Below are 21,922 nucleotides of genomic sequence, written 5' to 3'. Positions count from 1 at the left end.
GAAGCGCTCGCTCTGCTCCCACAGATGGCCCCCTCCCAGGCTCGCCTCCACGCGTGGGGGGAAGAGGGCGGTCCCGCCAGCCTCGCGACCCCCTGTGGCCCAGGCACAGCCACCAGTTCACGGGGGCCCAGGGCGCGCTCACAGCTACCCGCCCCCATGCGCTCTCCTCATCTCTCTTAGGGACAAAGGGCGCTTTTCCCTGGGGCTCCTCGCCAGCAGCCAGGTGCCAGCGATGCCTGCTGCAGGCGCTGGGCAGGTGGGGCGGCTGGCTATCGCCTTCAGGGCCGCGCAGCGTCTCTCCCGCCCAGTGCTGACTCCCAGGCTCCCCCCAGGACACCCACAGCCAGTAGGTCGGGGGTGGGGGGCTGGCCAGGAAGCTCCCAGGGGCTGCCTATTGACGCCGGGTAGGCCAGCGGTGCCCCGACACCGGCGTGCATGAACATGAACCCCGGAGCTTGCAAGAGGGCCAGGTCCCAGGCCGGGACCCCAAAGCTCCAGGTCCGCAGGGCACTTTGCAGGAGCCCCCCCCCCAGTGTGAAGCAGATTGTCCCGGGGCAGAGGTGGGGTGGAGGGAAGCCCATTAGCGTGCAGCGTTCCATGGGGCAGGGGTGGGGGGCTGGGGTGTCGCCTGTGGTCCATTTTGCGTTTGTAACAAGCCCCTGCAGGGTGCGCCTGCTGCTGGCCTGGGGGCCTTGCCTTGCGGGGGCCAGGCTGCAAGCCAGCCTTTGAAACCCACCGCCTGGCATGGGAGCTCACACGCCCCCTCCTCCTGAAGGCATCCGCAGCCGCACCGCCTCAGCCACTGCGAGTGCTCGCGCTTCTGACAAACGGATGCTCTCTGCTGGGCTCCCCTCCGCCGCTGCAGTGCTTCTGGCTCGTGTTCCTGGAGACGCCAGCGCCCCCACGCTGTGCTGTGTCAACGGGCTCCCTCCACCAAAGGCGCCTGGGACGTGCCACAGGCCGGGGCGCGGGCCTGGGCGAGGAGGCCCGTCCCGTCAGCAGCGCCGCAGCCGCCGCAGGCCCGTCCTGTCTGATGGGCGTGACCACAGTGCCCGCTTACCGAGTCCGGGGGACTCTGAGGCGTGGGCTCCAAAGCCTGGGCCTGGGCCTGGCCCGAGGCCGCATGGTGCTGGGGGTGCCTACCAGCCTGGAAGCCGCTGTGCCCTTCCAGTGCCACCAAGACGCCGAGCGCGCAGTGGCGGGAGACAGGAAACGGGAGACGTGTTTCATCTGGCATTCGGGCCTCGGGGTCCCACTCAACCCCGATTTCTCTCTCTCTCCCAACTGGCACTCGATCAGCTGGACGGAGCCCGGCAGAGCCCGCGCTGCGCCCTGGGACGGGTCTGCTCCCAAAGCCCTCGCCCCACCGCTCAGACCTCTGAAGACAGAGGGAGGCCGGCTCCAGCGAGGGACGTTCCGGACGCCCGTGGGGAGCCTGGGTGAGCTCTCCCTGCGGTGGGGGACGACGCCCCCGCACACAGGCAAGCAGAGGAGGCCATCCGGAGCGGGGCGCCTGTGGTTCGGCGCGGAGGTCCCCCCTGGTGGGGTTTCAGATGGATTCGCCCACAAAGCCCCTCTGGGCATGAGTCCGAACAGGACGCACCCAGCGCATTCGGCCTGGGAAATGGGTAACCTGCTGCGTGTCCCACCTCCGTGCGGGGAACGGAGGCGATTCGGGGCGACGTGAGGCAGGCGTGTTGACTAGTTGCGCAGTTATGGGCGAGAAGACACTAATGTGACCCCTCCTCTTGGGCCGAGAGCTCCCCCTGCGCCTCTTGAGCCACCGCACGTCTGATTACTGGAAGGCGGGCCCACCGCGCGCTGACCAGCAGGCCACACCGTCCCGGCCTGTGAGTTCTGGGGGGAGGAGGAGGGGCCATTCTGTCTGCAGCTTTTGGGCCCTCTTGCCGAAGCTCACCCTGACCTTAGAGCTCAGCAGTGACCTTGGAGTTGAACAGTTCCCCTCTTTCCTCTTGCCCCTCCTTTGCAGTGTAGTCCTGAAACCAGAACTCGTGCATCCTGGGCACAGAGCTCCCCCAAACCAAGACAAAGAAATTGTGAACCATCTGAGCAAACAAAGCCACTTTCCTTTACATCTCCCAGCTGAAAGGAAGCTCGCAGAGGCATCCTCTCACTTCCCAAGCTGTGCCTGTTTTTCGCTTGGTGATCCATTGAAAGAAGGATCCCCAGGTCTGGAGTCACGGGGGCAGAGACCCTGGTCCTGCCGGTGCAGCCGCCCTGACCGCGCTTCCGCCCGCCCGCCCGCCTGCCAGAGTCCCTTCCTTCCCTGTCCTTTCCGGGGGTGTCTAATTTCTTCCTTGGCTTCTCAGGCCTAACAGTGCGTCTGTTGCACCAATAGGAATCGGTCCCTTCCCGGGCCCTCGAGGCCGCGGCCAGCAGGGCTGGGACGGGGTCCTTGCAGGGCCCTGGAGGGTCAGCACAGCCTGGGGGCCTGAACACAGCCTGGGTCCCCTCTTGGCTAAACGTGGGTGCCTGGCCCGAGGGGGGGCTGCCTCCCGGGAGTCGGTGAGAAGGCGCCTGAAAAATACAGGTCACATCAGAGTGTCCGCTCCCACCGTGGCCCCTGAGGGAAAGCTGGGCGCCGGCAGCAGGGGCTCCCCATCCAGAAGGGGTGTCCGGGGCGTGGGGGGGAATCCCCGTGCCTTCTTCGATCTCCGCGCCCCTATTCCCCCCACCAGTACCCCACCCCCCGCGCGCGCGTGCACACACACACACACGCACACACTTTTCCTTGTAAACGGGGCGTCCGAGGCCCCTTCGGCTAACGCGGGCTCGGGCTCCAGACGCCCTGCCCTTGCCCGGCCGCGCGGTGCGGGTGCAGAGGCGAGGTGCGGGCGCGGCGCAGGGGGCGCGGCGCCTTTAAGGCCCGCGTCAGGCCGGCGAGCGCAAGGGGCCGGGCGGCGGGCGGGGCCTCGGCGGGGCGACCGCGCGGCTTCACCTGCGGTTCGGAGCGCGCGGAACAGAGGCGCGGGCGGCTGGGAGGCCGGCGGACGCACCGGCCCGAAGGAGCGCGCCGCCGCGGGGCTGGAGGTGCGGGGCCCGCGGAGCGGCGCGATCGCGGCGGCGGCGAGGAGCGGGCTCCGGGCTCCGGGTTCCGGGCGGGCGGGCGCCGGGACGCGACGCAGCGGGGAAGATGACCGCGGGCTCCGGCGTGCTGCTGGTGCTGCTTTCGCTCTCCGGCGCGCTTCGGGTAAGTTGCCGCCTCCCGCCCCGGCTGCTCAGAAGCCCGAGCCGCGCGGGGTCGTCCCCGGAGCCGGCGGGGCGCGCACACGCCCGGAGAGGCTCTCCCGGGCTTGCCCGGCCCTCGCCGCGCGCCCCGCTGCATCCAGCCGGCTCCCGCGCCCCGCGAAGCCGCCTGCGGTGGGCAGGAGCGCGGAGCCGCCGAGGCAGCGGGGAGCGGCGGTGCGGGAGTGGGTAGCCGGCCGGGTGGGTAGGAGCCAGAGGGAGCTGTGCCCGAAGCAGACCCGCGGAGCATCGCTCGGCTGCCCCAGGTCCGCGGCCGCTGCCCGGGGCTCGGCTCGCCCGCGCCGGGGCAGGCTGCCCGCTGGCGGAGTCGGCGCGCCCTCCATCGCCCACGAGCCGCGTGCCTCCAGAGTTGTTGCGCACAGCCGGGCCGGGGCTGCGGGCGCGGGGACCTGGTGACAGCGGGCCGGGCGTGGGGGTGCGTGGGGCACCCGGTCTGGCCACCCCTGGCGGGGCTGCGGGGCTCGCGGCGCGGCCCCGCCTAGGTTTTCTGGGGGCCGGCAAGGACCGTCGCTGGGGGTGGGCGGCGATGGGGACCGCGGGACAGCCTCGCCGCCGAGTCCTCGCGGCGCGGGGGACGCCGGAGGGGCCCTCGCAGCTCGGAGCGGAGCCGTGGAGCCCGGCGCCGGGCGGCCGCAGAGCGAGGGTGTCCGCGGAGCGCGGTCCTGGCGCTCTCCTTCTTCCCTCGGAGCCCGAGCCCGGATCCCCAGTCCAGCTCCGCGCCTGCGGGGGGCACGGCCCGGGGGGCGGCGTGCGGGCTGCGCCCGGGGCGCCCCGGTGGGAGGCGGAGGGGCCGAGGGAGTTGCAGGAACCCCCTCTCGTGGCCGCTCGGCCTCGCTGCTTCTCCTGGGCCGCGCGCTGTAACCTCGGAAATAAACCAGCGCCAGCGGCCAGGCCGCTCCGCGGCTGCGGGCACGGGGTGCGCTCGGCACTCGCCGGGGGCGGCTCCAAACTTTCCTGGGCGAGTGCGCCTCCCCGGCTCCTGTCTCCGTGGAGCTTTGTGCCCGAGGATCGAGCCGCGGTGCCGGGCTTTTCCCAAAGAACGACCCGACCCCGCGCTCTCTCCCTCCCTGCTGCTTCTGGGTTGGGGGCGCCCGCGTCCGCGCCGGCGGGAGCCGGGGCCGGGGCAGCCTCGGGCCGGGGCGGGTGCTGGCGGAGGAGGGGGCCGCGGCGCGGGAGGCGCGTTCTGATGGGCGGCCAGCAAAGGCGCCCACTGCGGGGTGCGGGCTTCGCCCCTGCTGCCCGCCCCGGCCCGACTGGCGGGCCGCCTGGCTTCCCTGTGGCTGTTTCTCCCTCCACCCCCAGCCCCGCGCTTGACCTGCGGCTCCCACTCCCCCGCCTGGGAGGGGCCCTCCTCCTGCCACTGTGCCGCCTGCCTGCGCTGGGCTCTAGGCCACCTCCCACTGGGCAGGAAAGCCCGGGCGCTGCGAAGAGCACAGGGCACCCACCCACCCTTCCCTGTCAGTCGGGGGAGCGCTCTCTCCCTGCCTGGCAGCATCGGGGCTCCGGAGGCGGACCTGCAGCAGAGAAAGTAGGGGGAGGGCGGAGCACACTGGAGGGGGACACCCTCCTACCTGTGGCCCCGGCCTCCGCGGGTCCCTCTGAGCCAAGTCCTGGAGAACCGCCTCTCTTGTTCCCCACCCACCGCGCTCCCTGGTGGGCAAGCCCACGGGCCCACCTCACCCGCAGCGGGGGCATCGCAGCGAAGGAGGGCGGCTGGGCACTGCTGCTCCCGGCCTCCCGCTCTCGGCCGTCACTGGCCAACGTCTGGCTCAGGCCTGCTGCCCCCTGGACACTCACGCTTTCACCCCTCCAGGTGCTGCAGGGCAGGGACAGGCCCGCCCACCCTGCCGTGCCCTAGCCCCTGGCCAACGCCGCTCCTCGCCTGGTGGACGCGGAGGTGCCCCCAGGTCTGCCCGTGGGAGCTGAGCCGTGCCCCCCGCGGGCCCTTGGAGTAGATTTCCGTGAACTTGACGTTTGCTCTAACCTCTCCTTCTCCTTTCTCAGGCCCGTGGTGGGGATCTTACAGCCAGGGAGACCTGCGAGGCTGGATTCTCCGAGGAAGGTTACACAGCATTAATCTCCCAGAATCTTCTGGAAGGAGAGAAGCTCCTCAAAGGTAGGGTGGGCCTGGGCAGGGAGGAAGCCCTCACCTTGCTCGGCACTGGGGAACGTTTGGATGGAGAAGGGCAGGGCCGGGCCCCCGGAGGCCCGCTCTTTGCTCAAGGTCAGCGAGCTGCGGCCGGGGCCACGGGGAAGGCCTTCCAGTCGCAGGTGAACAGTTCGTTGTTGCCCAGAGTGAGAGAAACCATTTCCCGGGCCGCCAGCTGGAACTCGGACGCAGCGGCGTCACCCAAGTAGTGTGCAGAGGGGGACTCTCTTCCTAGGTATTTTTATGTATGAAATTCCGGGGTCTTGAATTACGCTCGGTCTGCGATGCGCGGTAAAGCAATCGGTGTTGTGGGAAAGGGGGTAGCTAAGCCCACGGATGTTCTGTCTGCAACTGCGGTGCTCGCCCCTCTGGCTGCCCCCCCAGCAACGCGTAGGCACAGGAGGGAGCCGCCAGGGAGTGTCCCGGGCACTGCGGGATCCCGTACACGCGGGACCCGCCGTCAGAGGCCCCACCGCAGCTCACGGGACAGCAGATCAGTGTGCGTATTGATCTGTTTGCCTTTCAGGACAAACTGATTAAACTTTACATTTGCGTGAGAGAGGAGGTTAATCAGCTCTTCCTACCCTGGGGTTTACCCTCGGCCGGCCTTCCCTCCTCGCTTCAGTTCCCCGGGAGGGGCTTTGCGCTGCTTGCAAAGGGGTGGAGGGAGCAAGCTTGAGATGAAGCGTGATCCTCAGGACTGAGGGTCCTCAGGCCTCGGCTCCGGGTGAGCGTTGCAGGCGCGGAGGGCGGGATTTTCCCCGGGCGCTGACAGCCCGCCCCGGCGAGCAGGTGAGTCTCCGGGTCCTCCGGGGAGGTAGAGCCTGCTGACTCGCGGGGTCCCGCTACCTGAGTCAAGGCTTTTATTTTGCACCGATTCTAGCTCTTCTTATCGGTCATCGCCTGAGTTGACTGCTGCAGCCAGGGTATGGCGCTCTCGAATCTTTCACTGAGGACCAGACAGACAGACAAAAAGCAATAAAGAATGCACATCCCCAGGCGGTGCACCCGGAAGGGGTGGACATGCTGATGAGGAGGCGTGTGTGGCCGGGGCTTTCGGGAGCCGCTGTGGCACGGCCCGTCGTGTGGTTGTAGCGCTGAGAGGCGAGCAGCCTGCAGGGTCGCGGGGGTTGCGGCACATCCCCGTGCGCCTGTGGGGACCGCCCGGGCGCTCTTCTGGGGCTCAGTGCGCTGTAGCAGGAAACGCGGCGGAGGTGGCCCCAATCGCGTGTCCTGCAGCCAGCGTCCCCGAGCCTCCCCAGGTACGAGCCGAACAGGAAATGGTGCGAGCGTGTCTGTGTTACTGAGGAATTCCAGAAGAACTGCCTCTATTTTAGTTATGACAGGTGCTCCCCACTACGGGAGAGAATGACAGATTCTTGTCGTTTCTACAATAAAGTGTGAGATTTTGAGCAAGGGCGTCCTCGCTGTCCTGGTGGCCGCAGCTCTTGGCCGGTGGGTAGGGGAGCTTCAGTCACGGGCCGCGTGTTGGCCAGTCCCCCACGTCCAGGTAGTGTTCGCCTGGTGGGGGCTGAGGAAGAGCCCGTCATTATGGGAGACCTTGGACCGGCTCCCAGGATCTGGGGACTTGAGACTCATTTTCTAAGCACCTGCTTATCAGCGAGAGGAGGCGGGGCCCCGCCTGGGCTGAGAGGAGAGCTGCTGAGGGGGTCCCGGGAACCAGGAGTCTGCGGGGCGCCCTCCCCCGGGGGCCGGAGTCCCACTTCTTCCCCTGCACCTCGTGGGACCGCCCCCCATTCTCGTCCTGTGGCCCCTCTTAAGGTGGAGGACCCCGGGGACAAAGCGAGCTCGTTCATCTCAGAAGCAGTGTCGCAAGTATGGAGGCGAAAGCTGACCTACTCTCAAACCAGGGCCGATAAAAATTTCTCGACTTGCGTGGAAACTTTGCAAACTACAAGAGCGCAGTAGACGTGCGCGTGTCAAAAATAAACACAAGGTGTGAGATTTGTTTAATTCCGGTGGGAATCAAGTCGAGTAGGCAGCGACAACTTCTAACTGCGGTATTCCAGCGGAGAGAGCCTAGCCGTTCTTTGACAAGCGCACGTCACATGGTGGCCGTTCCGATGGGCACGCTGTCAGCTGGGAGCGGCCGCCCGGCGGCCCGCCCTAGGCCTGGGCCAGCCGCCCGGCGACCCCAGACGTCCGGATTCCAGAGGGCGGCTTGTTACACAGTCGTTAACGTACTTACGTTGAATGGATGGGAGAAATGTCGTGGCATTTTGCTTTATGTCTTAATGAAAAGCATTTGCATTCTAAACATTTCATGCTAATTAGGCTTAAGATAGTTTTCCCCGGTAGGGGGCAGACACGACGGTCTCGCGGACCTTTTGCACAGCAGATCTGCCGCTGCACAGCCGCGCGAGGCGCCGGTTAGTGGATCCCCAGTGTGCCCGCGTCCCCCGAGTCTCTGCTTTGGCTGGTGCGCCTTTGGACACAGCTGCATACGTGCCCGCGCGGTAGCTTTGTTTTCATGATCATCCACTTACAGCCGCGATCACTGGGGCCTGGTCCTGTCTGAGCCGGTGGCTCAGTCGTTGTCCTTAGGCCAGAACGGCCCTTTCTCTGGGCCGGTGCTGTCCGGCGGCTGTGAGCCGGTGTCCGTTTCCGTGCTGTGTTAATAATTAACCGTCAGCCCGGCAGAGGCCGCGGCTGGGCTGGCGGCCTGCAGGGCGCTCTCTCTGGGGGGCAGGGTTCCGGGAGACGCCAGACCAGCTTCCCAGCGGCACCCCGGCAGGGATGGGCCGTGCCTGGGGGCATCGTGGGAATGCAGGAGGCGGCTGCCCTGTCTCCCCAGGCTCCCGGAGAAAGGGTAACAGGTGAGCCGACATCTTATCTGCTGGTCGCAGGAGGGGGTGGGGCCTGGACATTGCCCCAGGAGAGTGGGTGCGGTGAGCTGAAACACTGCAGGGAGGTGGGCTCTGTTTCTGAGGCTTCCTCAGAAGAGCCTTCCCTGTCCCATGCCCCCGCCAGTTGGGGACCATCCTGTGACCATCACACCACACTCTGCCTCCTCCTTGGACAACTTATATCACCTGGGTAAGCACCTCTCTCACGTAAACCGTAAGGTGCATGAGGACAGCAGCCCTCTTGCTCCGGTTTACCCCTGAGGTCATTTTGGAATGTTCCCGGCCAAGAGGATAAAACCCAACTGACAGAATCTTAAACAAGTAATTTTTCTCACGTAAGAGTGAAGAGGAGCAGCAGATCTGTGGCACCTCCGTGTGCCTAATATCTGCTGGTAGCATTCCACCACCTTCAGTTTGTTACTTTATTGCCTCATCATTGCAAACTGGGTGCTGTGGCTCCAGACATTGCATTTGAGTTCGGAGCAGGAAAAAGGAAGGAGTGGTAGCAGCATATGCATCTCTCTCCTGCATCGGGAACTTACTTTCTCAGAGCCCTTGCACAAGTTCTCATTGGCTAGAACTAGGTCACATGTCGTGCTCAGCTGCAAGGGCTGGGAGGCTGGGAAGCAGAGAGTTGGGTTGTCCCGTGAGGCTTCGACCTATTATGAGCCATCACCTGGTCAAACTGGGATTCTGTTTTAGGAAGGAGGACAGGAGGAATGGATGCAGTGCCTGCCAATAAGGTTTCCCTGGGTCCCAGGACCCTTCCTGAGGCAGAGGGGACAGGCAGTGCCTTGTTGAATGAATGGCTTGTTTGCATAACAAGACAGAGAGTGGGAGGGCCGCAAGAGCAGGCGTCCGGGTGTGCAACAGCCATGGCCAGAATTAGCACGGACGTGCCGTTACAAGCGTGTGGGAAACGGCCTGTGTGCCGTGCAGTGTGAGTGGACCCACGTCCGTGTGGACAGATAACTCCTCCAGGGCGGAAGGTATCACCAGACGCACAGGCAAGAGCGAAGAGAGTCCTATCGCACCTGCACCCAAGACCCAGCATCAGGCGCGACGTGCGGGGTGCGGGTGCGCGGCCAGGGTGCAGGTGAGCGGCCAGGATCGTGAGAGGAAGCAACGACGGAGCCGGACACACTGGCTCCGTAATGTTTCTGAGCCGCCGTCACGTGCAGAGGAGCGGGAGCTGCCGGGAACGTTCAGGTAATGATGCTGACGACAAGCCAGCCACGTGGCGTCAGAATGACAGACCCGGCACGGTGCCATCCAGCGCCCATTCTCTCCCTCTTCCCTGCCAACCAGACCTTGTCGGCGACCCCGACCCGCCGTGCTGGGGGGCTGGCAAGACCGTCGGCGGCACGGAGCAAGATCTCGCTGATGAAAAACCAGGACATTTAAGCAAATACAAAGCAGGAAAGACAGAGCGCAACGCATCGATGAGGCCCACCGTAGCCCCCCGCCTACCTTGCTCACGTACGTGCAGAGGGTCGTGCAGAAGCTGCTTTAGAGGCAGAGAGTCAACGGGGGCGGCCACGCCCGGACAAAGGAGCCGTAGGCGAGCGCCCGGCCCGCTGACCGTCCAGGTGATTATGACGATGGCTTACCAGGGAGACACGCAGCCACCGCCCGCTCACGGAGAAGCCAGCGCCTCGTCAGTGAAGTCCTCGGTGAGAGGGCGGTGCCAGACGTCCGGGCGGTTGTCACAGCAGCTAGGATGCAGTCCTCAAACGACACGTCCAGTCCTTCATGGTTTATCAGCGAAAACTAGAAGCTGAACTTCTTCAAATAGAGGAGCAACGCCAGGGAAAGGAAAGGAAATTCCTGGAAAGCACAGATTCATTTTTTATAAAGATTTTATTTATGTTTAGAGAGGGGAAGGGAGGGAGAGAAACACCCATGTGTGGTTGCCTCTCGTGCGCCCTCCACTGGGGACCTGGCCCGCAACCCAGGCCTGTGCCCTGACTGGGGATCGAGCCGCAACCCTTTGGTTCTCGGGCCGGCGCTCAGTCCACGGAGCCCGACCAGCCAGGGCAAGAGCACAAATTCATTTAACAATGAACTTAAAAGGTTGTGTGGTTTGAAAACAGAAGTGAATGTGGAGACAGTCGCAGCTGACATGGCACAGGCGGAGAAGCAGGCTCGCAGGCGGCAGGAGGAACCGGCGGTGGCAGTGGCGGCGGCCGGGCAAGCGCAGCGCGGTCAGAGCGGCATCGCTCCTGGGGAAGGACACGCGGCTGAAGAGGCGAAGACGAGAAAGGGGACGGAAGCGTCCCCACGGAGACCAAGGAGGTGCACCTCGCAGAAACCTCTGGACATCGACAGAGCAGCGAGGAAGGCACGTCTGCTCCCGGGTGGGGGGGGCAGAGGGAGGGGCCGACCCCGTAGCAGAAGGTGAGAAAGAAGGATAAACGTTGCCTTGTTTTATGCATTCTAAGTCCTTCCGTGAACGAAGAGATGTTTCCTGAGTTTTAACGGTGCTGCGTGGTGTGCGCTCTAAGATTTCTCTTCTCCTGGTCGCATCACCCGAGGCGTTCGGACCAGGGAGCATCGTGGGCCGCGTGGTGTGGCCCCCTCCCTTATGCGGTCGTGACGCTGGTTCTCTTCCTCAGGTCTCCTTTCGAGCCCTCGCCTGCTGACGGCCTCGGCATTTAAATCAATTAAGAAAGTGCCCCCCTCTCTTAGAGAAGTGCACTTGGAGGCTGCGCACGCTGCCCTGAAATGCAGCCCTGCGCTGGGGCGCCTACCGAGCCATGGACCCAAACCGTCTCAGTCCCATCAACGCGCCCCGAAAGTCCCCTTTCCTGCTGACCGCCACAAAGAGTAGCTTCCTGAGAACACAAGCCTGTATATGTTTGTTCCCTCACCCTTTTTTATTTGTAATCAATGTCAGATAACCGAAAGTTATGTTAAAGTGTTGAGCGTACCTACAACCACACGTGGCTTGTATGGACTGAGAAACAGTCTCCGCAGAGAGTGCCTGGCTTATGAAATAGTCATTAAAGTGCACGTGGCATGTATGCGCTATCCTACTTTTTGTTATAATTGATGTTGGGGATGTACTCGTCCTTACTGAGCAGAAAAAAAAGTTACTTTTTTAATCAAGATTTCCAAAGACAGGATAGATCCCAAAGCTGAAGGAATGGAATACTCTTGCAAGGGAGTATGTAACTTCACAATGATTTGGACCGTTCTAGAAGAAAAACAGCTGAGAATTAAGTTCCACCACCTGAAATTGCCTCACCACCATCGAACCACCCCAGACCTCCAGGCCTGGGGCCCCCCAGGTCAGGGCCTGCCTTTCTGATGACCTTCGTCACGTCTCAGGGGCCAGGAGCGAGACGGTGTGTGGCGTGGACGCTTCCCCCAAACTGGAGTGTGTTTTTACTAACTAGTGGCATATCGAATGGTATATGTTCCTTAAAGGTCCAAACGTAATAAGTAAATTTAAAAAAAAGAAAAAAAGCGTTGCATTTCAGAACTAGGTGTTTTGGTGGCACCTTCAGATGAGAGGATAGGCGGCGTTGAGTGATTATGACGTAGTAACAGAACCCCGGCCGGGCTGTGCGCCAGCCCTCCGCCCACGGCGTCCTCTGTCACCTTCACGGAAGCCTTTCCAGGGAGGTAACGTTTTAGCGAGGGCACACAACTTGCTCACCCATAGGCTCCCTCTAACGTGCAGGGGGCCCGCTCTGCATTCAGCAGTGATCAGCCTTCAGACGCGCTGGGAGTCCCTCATCCCGGACGTGAGCCACGGACGGACGGGCCCCGGGGATCATCGGGAGGGGCCTCACAGCCGTCCCAGACGGGTGTGGGCCCGTCGGGAGCGGCTCCAGACTCGGTGGGCGCCTTGCCCTTGCAGCACCGGCCCTGGGATTAGAGAAGCCGGATTCCTCGACGCCAACAGGAGCTCCGATCCTGGGAGCGTGGCGGGCGCTCCCTGGGCAAGGACCTCAGGCTCCACCGGCGCTGGGCGAGCGGCAGGGAGCAGCCCCGCCGAGCCGTCCAGACGGTTCTGGAAACCTGGAACATGGGAGCCGGACATAGGACTTCGTGACGACGACAGAACCATCGTCACGAATTCCTCCCGTTGTGGCTTGAAGCACTGGGGACAGGAACAAGGCTCCTGATTAGGGATCATGAGGAAAGCGGGCGAGTCCAGTCGGAAGGAGGCCGCCCCCCGCCCCGTATCTTGGGGGCGGAGGGGGGTACGTGTGAGATCGCCCTCTGTCTGCAGGAGGTCCTTTCTGCCTCGGTTTGGGGTCTTGGGTGCTTGCAGGGGCCTCTGATCTAGGTTTCTAGGTCTTTCTTTCTCTTTCTCTTTTTCTTTTTTAAAATAGATACCAGAACCAATCATAACCTGAGAGCGCGTGAGCAAGCACGCGCTTGTTTTTTCAAAGAATGTACCTCCTCTGGTTTTTTGAAGGAGTGATTTTTACTTCCCGTGAATTCCGCTCTAAAAAATACCGCGAGCGGAGCGAGTCTCCTTCCGTCGAGAGGGATGAAGTTCTCCCACGCGTGTTCTTGCAAAACCTCGTGGCACTTGCTTGTTCTTTTCATCCTCAATGGGGGACCGTGGTGTGTTGGAAGCTGGGCTGGTAAAATCATTTGCTCTTCCTCAAAAGGCTCCAAATTGCGGTGACTTTTTACCTGGGCTCTAGGCTGCCATCTCATGGTGGCCTCCGGTACCAGGCTGTCTTAGGCTGGCTCCCTCCCCCGCCCCTTTTTAAACAAAAAAGAACAAAACACAACAAACTTCAGGTACTCATCCCGGACCAGTGTGTGGCACCAAAGGTCCTTTCCCTTCAGCCTCCATCTGGGTCAAGCTGGTATTTTTGAGGACTTGCCCTACGCTGACGTGCACCTTCGTTCAATGCGCGGCCCAAAGCCCCCCCCCCCCCCCCCCGGGGCACAGGGCTCCCCCCCCCCCCCCCCCCCCCGCCCATATGAGGTCTGTGTGAATAGCCGCGCCCCACCCTGCCTTCCCCAGGGCGGAGGCTGCCGGGATGGTGGGTCGTCTCGTTCCTCAGCGCAGCGCAGGTGACTGCGGACGGAGCAGCTGCAACGACACAAATTCTCATCCCGCTGTGGCGGACGTGGGAAGCCCGACAGGGGCCCCCGGGGCGAAAACCAAGGTGTGGTCAGGCCGGCCCCTCCCGGGGGTCCGGGGGGAGCCGTTTCCCGCCTGTGGCTGCTTCTGGAGGCGCCGCTGTCCTTGGCCGGCGGCCCCCTCTCCGGAGGCCGGGCCGGCGCGGCTCCCTGGCTCTGTGCCTTTGTCCCACACTCATGTCCCTCTCTGGGACTCTCCCTTCTGCTCACGTGGAAGGACCCCAAGGTGACGCTGGGCCCACCTGTTTAGCCCAGGATCCCTCGTCTCCTGCCTCAAGGCCCTTAGCTGGATCCCCACCCCCCGCAGCGGTTTGGGGGCCAGGCGGCGGGCGCCTTGCGCCTCTGCTCGCCTGTGTGATGCTGGGGCCTCCCTGGCTCCGTGCTCTGTGGGGGCCCTGAGCTGCGTTCTTTGCTCAATCCCCGAGGCCCCTCAGCGACTCGTGCTGGCACCCCCGCTTCCCTGTGGGGGAAACTGAGGCCCGGTGATTGAGGGACCCAGGAGCAGGGGAGGCCCTTGTGAATCCCAGCTCCAGCCCTCGGCCCCGCCCCGCCCTCCTGTGCCCTGGCCCTGGGCCTCGTCCCAGCAGCCCCGCCCGGCCGCCGGTCTGGTCTGTGCTCGGCTCCGGCCGCGGTGTCCCCACGGCTCCGGAGACTGATGGGCGAGCTGCCTCAGGCCGGGCGGGGCGGCAGCTCTGATCTCCTGAGGTTGGAATTTGCCTTGCTCGGCTTTGTTGTTTTCCTGCAGCGGCGTGTGGGGACTTAGCAGGGATTAAGGTAAGCCTTCGGGGACAGGTAAACGTCCTCGGGCAGCAGGAGGAAGGGTGTCGCCAGGCCAGCGGCGCCCCGGAGGGGCACTGGGGCCTGACCAGGTCCACCCGCGGCCCACTGGGGACGCCGTTCAGTGCCGTCGCAGTCCTGGGTGGGCGTGCAGACCCCGTGCCTGGCCCAGAGGGACCTCGGTCTTCATCTCTGAGATGGAGGACACGCGCCTTCCCGGGTGTGGGCCCCTGACTTGGAAACACGTCGGGTTGGGGGTGGTGTTGGTGTTCGCTGCCCAGGCGTAAGTCTGGACACCAGGGAGGCGGAGCTGCCTGGGCAGCGGGGCGGGGCCTGCCGCATAGGCTTGCCGAGCGCTGAGCACACAGGCAGGTTCTGCTGCGCAGGCCCCAGGGCGCGCGAGCTGGCCCGGCTGGGGTCCTGGGAGGGGTCTGAATTGGGGGCCCTGCCGTCTCTGGGCTCAGCTTCCTTAGCTGCAAAGCGGGGGTAGGGGAGTTAACCAAACGTGGTCCCGTAACTGGGGAACCACAGCAGGCCCTTGGGGCCCCACCCCAACCTGCTGTGGTGGGCGGGACAGTAGCCCCTACGGACACATCCACTCAGTGCCGCGACTGCCACCTTGTTTGAAGAATGAAGGGTCTTTGCAGGTGTGGTTAAGGGTCTCGAGATGACATCCTCTTGGAGTATCCGGGTGGGCCCTCTGTCTGGTGACGAGTGTCCCTGTAAGAGAGAGAAGAGAATTCACAGAGGAGAGACCATGAGAGACGGAGGCAGAGGCCGGGGTGAAACAGCCACAAGCTGAGGACCCCCACGGCCCCAGGAGCTGGGAGACGCAGGAAGGAGCCTCCCCTGGAGCCCTGGAGAGGGGCGGGGGGACCTTGATCTTCAGACTCCGGCCTCCAGGCCTCTCACCCGCACCCATCAGAAATCCTGGGGCCGTGGTCTGGCGTCGGCCCGTTTAATACGACGCTCGCGGGAGCCTGCAGGTCACGGGCTGCGGGATTCCCAGCTCCAGCCTTCTAAGGGCCGGCACGCCTCCTGGGGGACAGGGACGTCCACAGGGGTGTCTGCGGGGGAACCGGGGCTCCCATGCCACTCTGGTGGCAGCTAGAACGCTGCTGTGCTTTGCAGCTGCCGGCCTGGCAAAGCGAGGCCCCTCCGAGCAGCGATGCAGCGTTTCATGGTCCAGAGCGCGGGACGCGTGGGCCTCGTCAGAGCGCCGCTGGCTGAGGCACGCTGCTTCCGCTCTTGTTATCGTCCCCGGTCAGGGGGGTCTTAACGAGGATTAAAGCTCCAGTGGTATCTCGTGGAGCCACAGTGGCTGTTCTGCTCATCCAAAGATCTGCGTCGGGAGTGGGCGGCGGGCGCCGCTGCCCGGGGACGGGGCCATGGCCGCCAGGCTGCAAGGCCTTCGCGGAAGAACATGCCTCTCCCTCCCCGGCACCGCCTGATGGTGCCAACGCAAAAAGGCATCTCTCTGGCTCCGGGCGTCGCGTTCCTCGTTCTCCGGCAGCCGCGCTTTTGCTGCCTGGCTGCTTGGCTCCCTGGCAAGCCCAGGTTTGCTCGCTTGCTCGGCAAGGCAGCTGCAGAGCTCGGTTGCCAAGGGGGCATCCCTGTCCCTGTCTCTTCTTTGCAGCTCTTTGCAGGTGGCCTCCCACGTACCTGATGACACCCACAAGCTGCTCTGCCCCCTGGGTGTTCAGTGGACAGGAGCTGTGGGCAGCTGCGGGGCTGCAGGTCCTACGGGCCCAGCTGAGCAGGGTCGTGGCTGCCCCGCCCACCCCTGCAGCTGGGCCCCGGGCTGCCTCTGACGCCTCTCCAGGCGGGGGGAGCGGAGGGGACGGGCTCTGTCCTTGGAACCTGCCAGGTAAACAGTGTCGGGCTTGTCCTAATGCTCAGGCTGGTCTGCACGGCGCAGCGAGGACTTGAAAGGACACCCTTGCCCGTTCCTTTTGTCCTTCAGCGAGATGTTTGCAGAGGGCCTTGGCTCCCTCGTTGGAGGGGCGTGACGGCCTCCTCTGAGTGACCTCTGGGGGAAGCTGCTCCGTGCAGCCGCTGGGCGGGGCACCAGAGTCCCGCACGGGAAGCCCCTCCAGGCCGCAGCACCCATGGCGCCCATCCCTGCGGCCCGCGTGCGCTGCGCCCTGCACCAGGCGCCCCCCAGGCCAGCGGACTCAGCCGCACGACCACCCCATGCAGTCGGCGCGTTCTCAGCCGCCTCTTACCAAGCAGGGGATGCTGATGCGCAGAGAGTCAGGGGCCACCCGTTCAAGCTCCCGCAGCCTGTCCTGGAGGAGCCCCAGGTTATGCGGGCAGCCTGCCCCCTGAGGCCAGCCCTCCACCCTCCCCGTCTGTCCCCGGAGCCCCGATCCCCCCACCGGAGACCGGGCACCTCCAGGCATCCAGGGTCTGATCGGCTTCTGTGGCACCGGGCACATGTCCTTACCTGTGTGATCTCCAGCGGCACCTCCCACAGGAGGGGGTGAGACACAGGGGCGCCGGGGGTGGGGTCCTGTGAGCCGAGCGGGACGCGTGCCCGGTCCCCGGAACGCCCAGCGCCGGGGCTGGCCCATCCTCACTGTCGCTGTTTTCTGCCATGTATACAGCAGGCCGGCTCAGCGGGGACCCTGCCCTTCCTGTCTCCTCACTTGAGGCTTCGGAACGTGGCCTGAGAGCCAGGCATCAGCAGGAAGCCGACCCTCCGAGAAAACGCCGTGCTCCTGGTGTGCGGCAGGGTCGCCCAGAGCCGGGGGCTCCTCCCCTGGCCACCCGCCCCCGTTCTCCATGGACAACCAACCCCAGACTCCCCCGTCCGGAGCCTGGCCCGCCGGACGTGGCGAGCCAGCCTTTGAGATGGTCACTTTCCAGCGGACGGCGGCTCGATGCGATGGGTTTTTATGATTTTGTTTGGGGACTTTATTATCCTCTTGGTCTTTACATTCTTATGTGTGGCCAGAGACCTTTTGGCAAAAGGTGTGTTTTAAAATTGGATGAATAAATTATGGAGTGACTTGTTTAAGGCCCCGCAGGCTCATGGGGAGAGCGGCCGCTGGGGTACATCAGTTCTCAGCATCATGACTTATTAATGGCCAGTGGCATGATTGGGTTATGTCCTAGCCCACTGAACGCCAGCGGCGTGACGTTTTGATGGCATTAGAGAGCAAGTCACCCCGAGGTAGCCGCGCGGCCGCCTTCTCCCTGTGTGAGGCCACTTTTTCTAAGTTATCTTTTTCTCTCCCACCTTCCCTCAGAGACAAAGAAGGGATTACACAACTTGTCTTATGTCGTTCTCATATTTTAAGATAAAAACAGAAGAGCGGCAAAAGGCTGAAGGCTATAAAATTGTGATCAAAAGTCCGTAAAATTATAGAACTTGTGTTTTCCTGAGAAGAGAGCGTCTTCCCAGCGATGTTTTTTTCTTAAAGGAGCGGGGCAGCTCGAGGAGTGATCCGCGGAGAAACGTAAGGTATCCTTGCAGATGGGGGGAAAAATAGAGTTACATGCTTGAAAGGTTAATGGCTGGTAAACGTCAATTTTCTACAACCCTGGCTAATAAAAGTAGCGTATAAGACATGAAATGTCATGCTGCCAAAAATGCAGGGGCCTTTGAAATCCACTTTGAAGTCTAGGATCCTTTGAAGGTGGGGGGGAGGGGCGGAGTGGGAGCTTCCGTATCCTTTCCCTCCCGGTTGAGTGACGACAGCTCCTTCAAGAGGAGGCGGGGGCACCTTCAGCGGGTGGCAGTGTTGCTCGGGAGTCTTTGTGATTTACATGTGTCACGAGTAGCCAGGCTCCCAAGTCCTGGCGATCGCAGGCACACGCTTATGCAGGAGACGTGTCCACCTCAACACACCTGAGCTGTACTTGGGCGTCTGATGTGCCCCCCGGGGTGGGTAGTTGCCCTTGAAACTCTATGAGCCTCGTATTCTCCAAAAATCCCTGATTTTTTACTATGGTGCCAGTGCCCGGACCCAGTGGCTCTGTTGGTTGGCGTGTCATCTTGAGCACCAAAACATTGCGGGTTTGACCCCCCGTCAGGACGCAGACCTAGGCTGCAGGCTCGATCCCCAGTCAGGATGCAACGGATCACCGATTGATGTTTCTCTCTTGCCTCCCTCTCCCCCGCCCTTTCTCCCTCTTCCTCTCTCTGAAATCAACATATCCTCGGGTGAGGATTAAATAAATAAGTACGTGGCAGTCAGACTTTCCTTGCAGCTGCTGAAGCTAGAATGGGGGTGTCGCCGCTGTGCAGATCGGAGCTCCAGCACACAGGGGTTCTGGGACAAAGCAGGGGCCGGGGGAGAAGGGCCTCCCTCCTCCTCTCCCCCCGTTTCGGGCACCATCCCTTGGGGCACACATTTGAGGGGCAGAGCCGTGCCTGTGTGCTCAGGGGAAGCAATCGCACGCAGTGGGTCCACTTCTCGGTGCCCCTTCGGTCTGGCATCTCCCGCTGTGTGACGCCGAGTCCTTTTACGTGGCGCCCCTCATGTCCAGCCGGGCAGAGTCAGCGCCGCGGAAGGGCCGGGGACCTGGCCGTCTGGTTTCCTGTGAGCGGGACACGGCCCCCTTGGGGCTCGCATGGGGTCACGGGCCTAGGCTCCGGCACCTTCCAGGTGAGGCCGCAGCCTGCAGGGTCGGGGTCTGGCTCAAACCCTGAAAAGCTCCTGTGCTCCGCTGATTTCCCGCCTGGGGGCCGAGCCTCCCCTCTGCACCGTGAGAAGAGGTGCCCCCGCAAGCCGGCTCTGCCGAAGGGTGAGTCTCGGCTTCATCTTTTCCCGCCTGAAAAACAAGCATGAGGGTCGCCGAGGTCCCTGTGCGAGATGCCACGGTCCGGCTTAGGGGGCCATTGGGACCCCGAGGCCAACCACGTGTGTTCGCAGGGGCTGTGTTTAAATCCGCAGCTGTGTGGGGGCGGGGCAGAGGTGGGCGGAGAGCGGCCCGAGACCGGAGGACTTGGGAGCAGGCCACGCTCACCCTCGGCCGCTTCCTTCTTTCACTTTGAATGACATCATTGATGACTCCTCCGCCCCCCGCAAAAGCAGCACCGAGAGGAGAGCCCTTTGCCAGCCCGTCCGGGGTCCTGGTACCGGCTCTGAAAGGCAGCTCCGCAAGGGCACCGTGCTGTGGAAAAGTCCCCAGGCCCTCGGAGGCCGCGGCCTCAGGAGGCGTTGATTAATCAGTTCCCGCAGCCGGGGCGGCGGGAGGGGCCGCTCCCCAGACACAGGCTGTGGCCGCAGGGGGGGGGGCCTAGGGGCCCCTCCTCTCCTGGGCAGGAAACCACGTGGCCCCCAGCCGCGGAGAGGTGGCTGTTTTCTCGGGAAGGCGCCCCACCACGCTGTTATCTCGGGCTTGTCTTATTGCCTTTCTGCCTTATCGGTTTTGAAATAATATTACTTCCTTCTTGCTTAAATGTCACTCAGGTTAAAACTCCTGTTGTTGGGAAATGGCATCTTTGATGAGAGCATTGTGTGTCGGGGACGTTCCCAGCCACTCTCCGGGTGGGGGGAGCCGGCGGCGAGACCCTGTGGGACGCGGACCCTGGTCTGCGTCTGGGTGAAGGAGCCGGGGCGGCGGACGCGTACCTGCCAGCTTCGTAACGCCCGCGCGGTCCGTCTCTGTCGCGCCTCCCAGCGGGCCGCTCTCTGTGCGGCGGGGCCTCTCTATGGGAAGCGGTTTGATTTTCGACGTGATGGGAGGGTTCCTGCCGTGGGCGCTCGGTCAGGCTGGGCGTCTTGGGCGGGGCAGGGTGGCGGTCCCGCCCGTGCCGCTGGCAGCCTGGGCGCACTGCTGGGGGGCGTCCAGGGCGCGGGGAGGTCCTTGTGGTTTCGCCGTTCAAAAACCGAGTGGAGGGCTTCCCCGAGCCGACGAGGCAACCTGTGCGGGGAGACTCCCAGGGCCTGTCCTTGGGCACAGACAGGACGCCTCTCCGGGCGGGTTGGCTTGGATCCTGTTCATCTATTTTTATTTTCCTGAGCGTGAAGTCTCATTTCCGCTTGAACTGGCCACCGGAACGTGGGGCCCGAGTGCATGTCTGCGGCCTTGAGCCAAATCTACCTGCAGAGCCTGGACTAGGGCTGGGTGTGGGCCTTGGCTCGCAACGGCCCCACGCGTCGGGATTAGCGGCACTTGCTCTGGGCTGGACCTTCCCGACTGGGGCGTAATCCTGGGTTTACAGGGGCGGGGGTGGGGGAGGATTAGAGGCCACACTTAGCAGTGGATCCGTGTGATCCCATATTCCTGCCATTGCCCTGTCCCTACCAGGAAGGTGACAGGCCCATGCCCACAGTGCCACACCCCGTGGGGCTGGTGTTCAGACCCGCTCGCCTGAACTGCCGTTTCCCGCGGGACCAAGGCCGACGTCTTGGTGGGCTGGATGTCCGAGGAGGCCCCGCTGGCGGCCCTGGAGGTACAGCCTGGGCCTGTTACACCTCACAGGGCGCTGAGGAGGCCACGGGGCCAGGAGCTGTGGGGCAGACGGATCGAGGGCCATCCTCTTCTTGGATACATCGCGTCGTTGCTCGTTGGTGGTGGTTCACTCCCTAAATGGGGTGGACACGGAGGAGCTGTAGCCATCGCTGGGCCCATCCTGGGGACCCCATGCTGCGTGCCCCACCCACCATCCCCCTGCCACGCCCCCCTCCAGGCGCAGCCCTGGACCCCCTTCAGGCGTCCCGAGCGTGACCGGGTAGCAGCGACAGGCTCGGCGTTGGGCGTTGCCTGCCCAGCGGCCCCCCTCGGCGCGCGTCCGCCCCGCCCACTCGAGGGCCGCCGTGACGCAGAGGCGGCGCTGGCTCCCAGCCGGTTCTCGGGAGCCGCGGGGCAGTGCTGGCCGGGCCCCCGCCCGTCAGCCCCGCGCTCCCCGGGGTCCGGGTCTGCGCTCTAGCCCGGGTGAGCCCGCGTGTGCGCCGTTGGGGAACGCCCACCCCGCGGGCCCTCCTGCGAGCTGGGCAGTTCCCAGCCAGGGGCCCAGGGGCCCAGAGAGTGACCTCTGTTTCGTTTTGCCAGTTGCTCGCCTACCGGCCACCCTGCCGCCGCCGCCCCTCCGCAGGGAGCTTGGGCCGCTGTACCATCTCACAGCGGAGAGCCGGGCACCTCTGTCAAGTTGTACCCACCTGAGGAGACCGAGTCTGAGTCCCAACCGTGCGGAGCCGCGCCACACGGGGAGGCCTCACCGACCGTCGCGATCCCCGCTTCGCCGCCGCGCCCGAGGCCTCTCCCCTGAGGGGGCAGCGGGGTCTCACCTTTGGCCTGTGGCCGGCACCAAAGGGCTCATTCCGGTGATTGAAATGCTGTGTCCCTGGGCTGAGGACGCATTGTCATCATGCTCGGTGACTTCAGGCAGCAGCCTGCCTGGCTGGGGGCGGAGGACCGTCCCGCTGTTGAGGGGCCCGGCCCCCGGGAAATGGCTCAGGGATCAGTGTCCGGAAGGTGAGAGAAACCCGGGTGGTTTGGGGGGCTCGGGGGAGGGGGTGGGGGAGGTCTGCAAAGCACATTCTCTCTCCTCTGGAGCTGAGACCCGCCGGGTCCCCCTCACTGTCCTCTGAGTGACGCGCCCGTGGGAGCCCAGAGGCTCTGGAGGAGGAGGCGCCCTTGTGGTCCCGGACCGGGCTGGCTAATTCAGGGACGAGCTTTGCCTCGGAAGTGGGACCGGCTTAGAGTCCAGTGGCAAGGACCCTCATTCGGGGAGGTTCTGGGTGAACTTGCCTGCTCTCCCCCAAGCGCAGCTGAAGGCGGTGGGGGTGGGAGGGGC

The 21,922-nt window shown here is 63.9% G+C and overlaps 1 protein-coding gene across 1 annotated transcript in view; it reads left to right on the top strand.

Moving 5' to 3' along the window:
* The first annotated feature begins 3,154 nt into the window (after positions 1–3,154).
* Positions 3,155–21,922, top strand: part of CDH4 (cadherin 4) — a 242,252-nt gene continuing 223,484 nt past the window's right edge. Inside the window, exons 1-2 of the mRNA XM_054573335.1 lie at positions 3,155–3,211; positions 5,272–5,383. Of these exons, the coding sequence (XP_054429310.1) occupies positions 3,155–3,211; positions 5,272–5,383 (169 nt within the window). The remainder of the gene's footprint in view (positions 3,212–5,271; positions 5,384–21,922) is intronic.

This window comes from Pteronotus mesoamericanus, unplaced genomic scaffold (assembly GCF_021234165.1).
Source record: "Pteronotus mesoamericanus isolate MK-2021 breed Mesoamerican mustached bat unplaced genomic scaffold, CSHL_Meso_final contig_25, whole genome shotgun sequence".
Lineage (NCBI taxonomy): Eukaryota > Metazoa > Chordata > Mammalia > Chiroptera > Mormoopidae > Pteronotus > Pteronotus mesoamericanus.
This window is presented reverse-complemented; position numbering and strand designations above follow the sequence as displayed.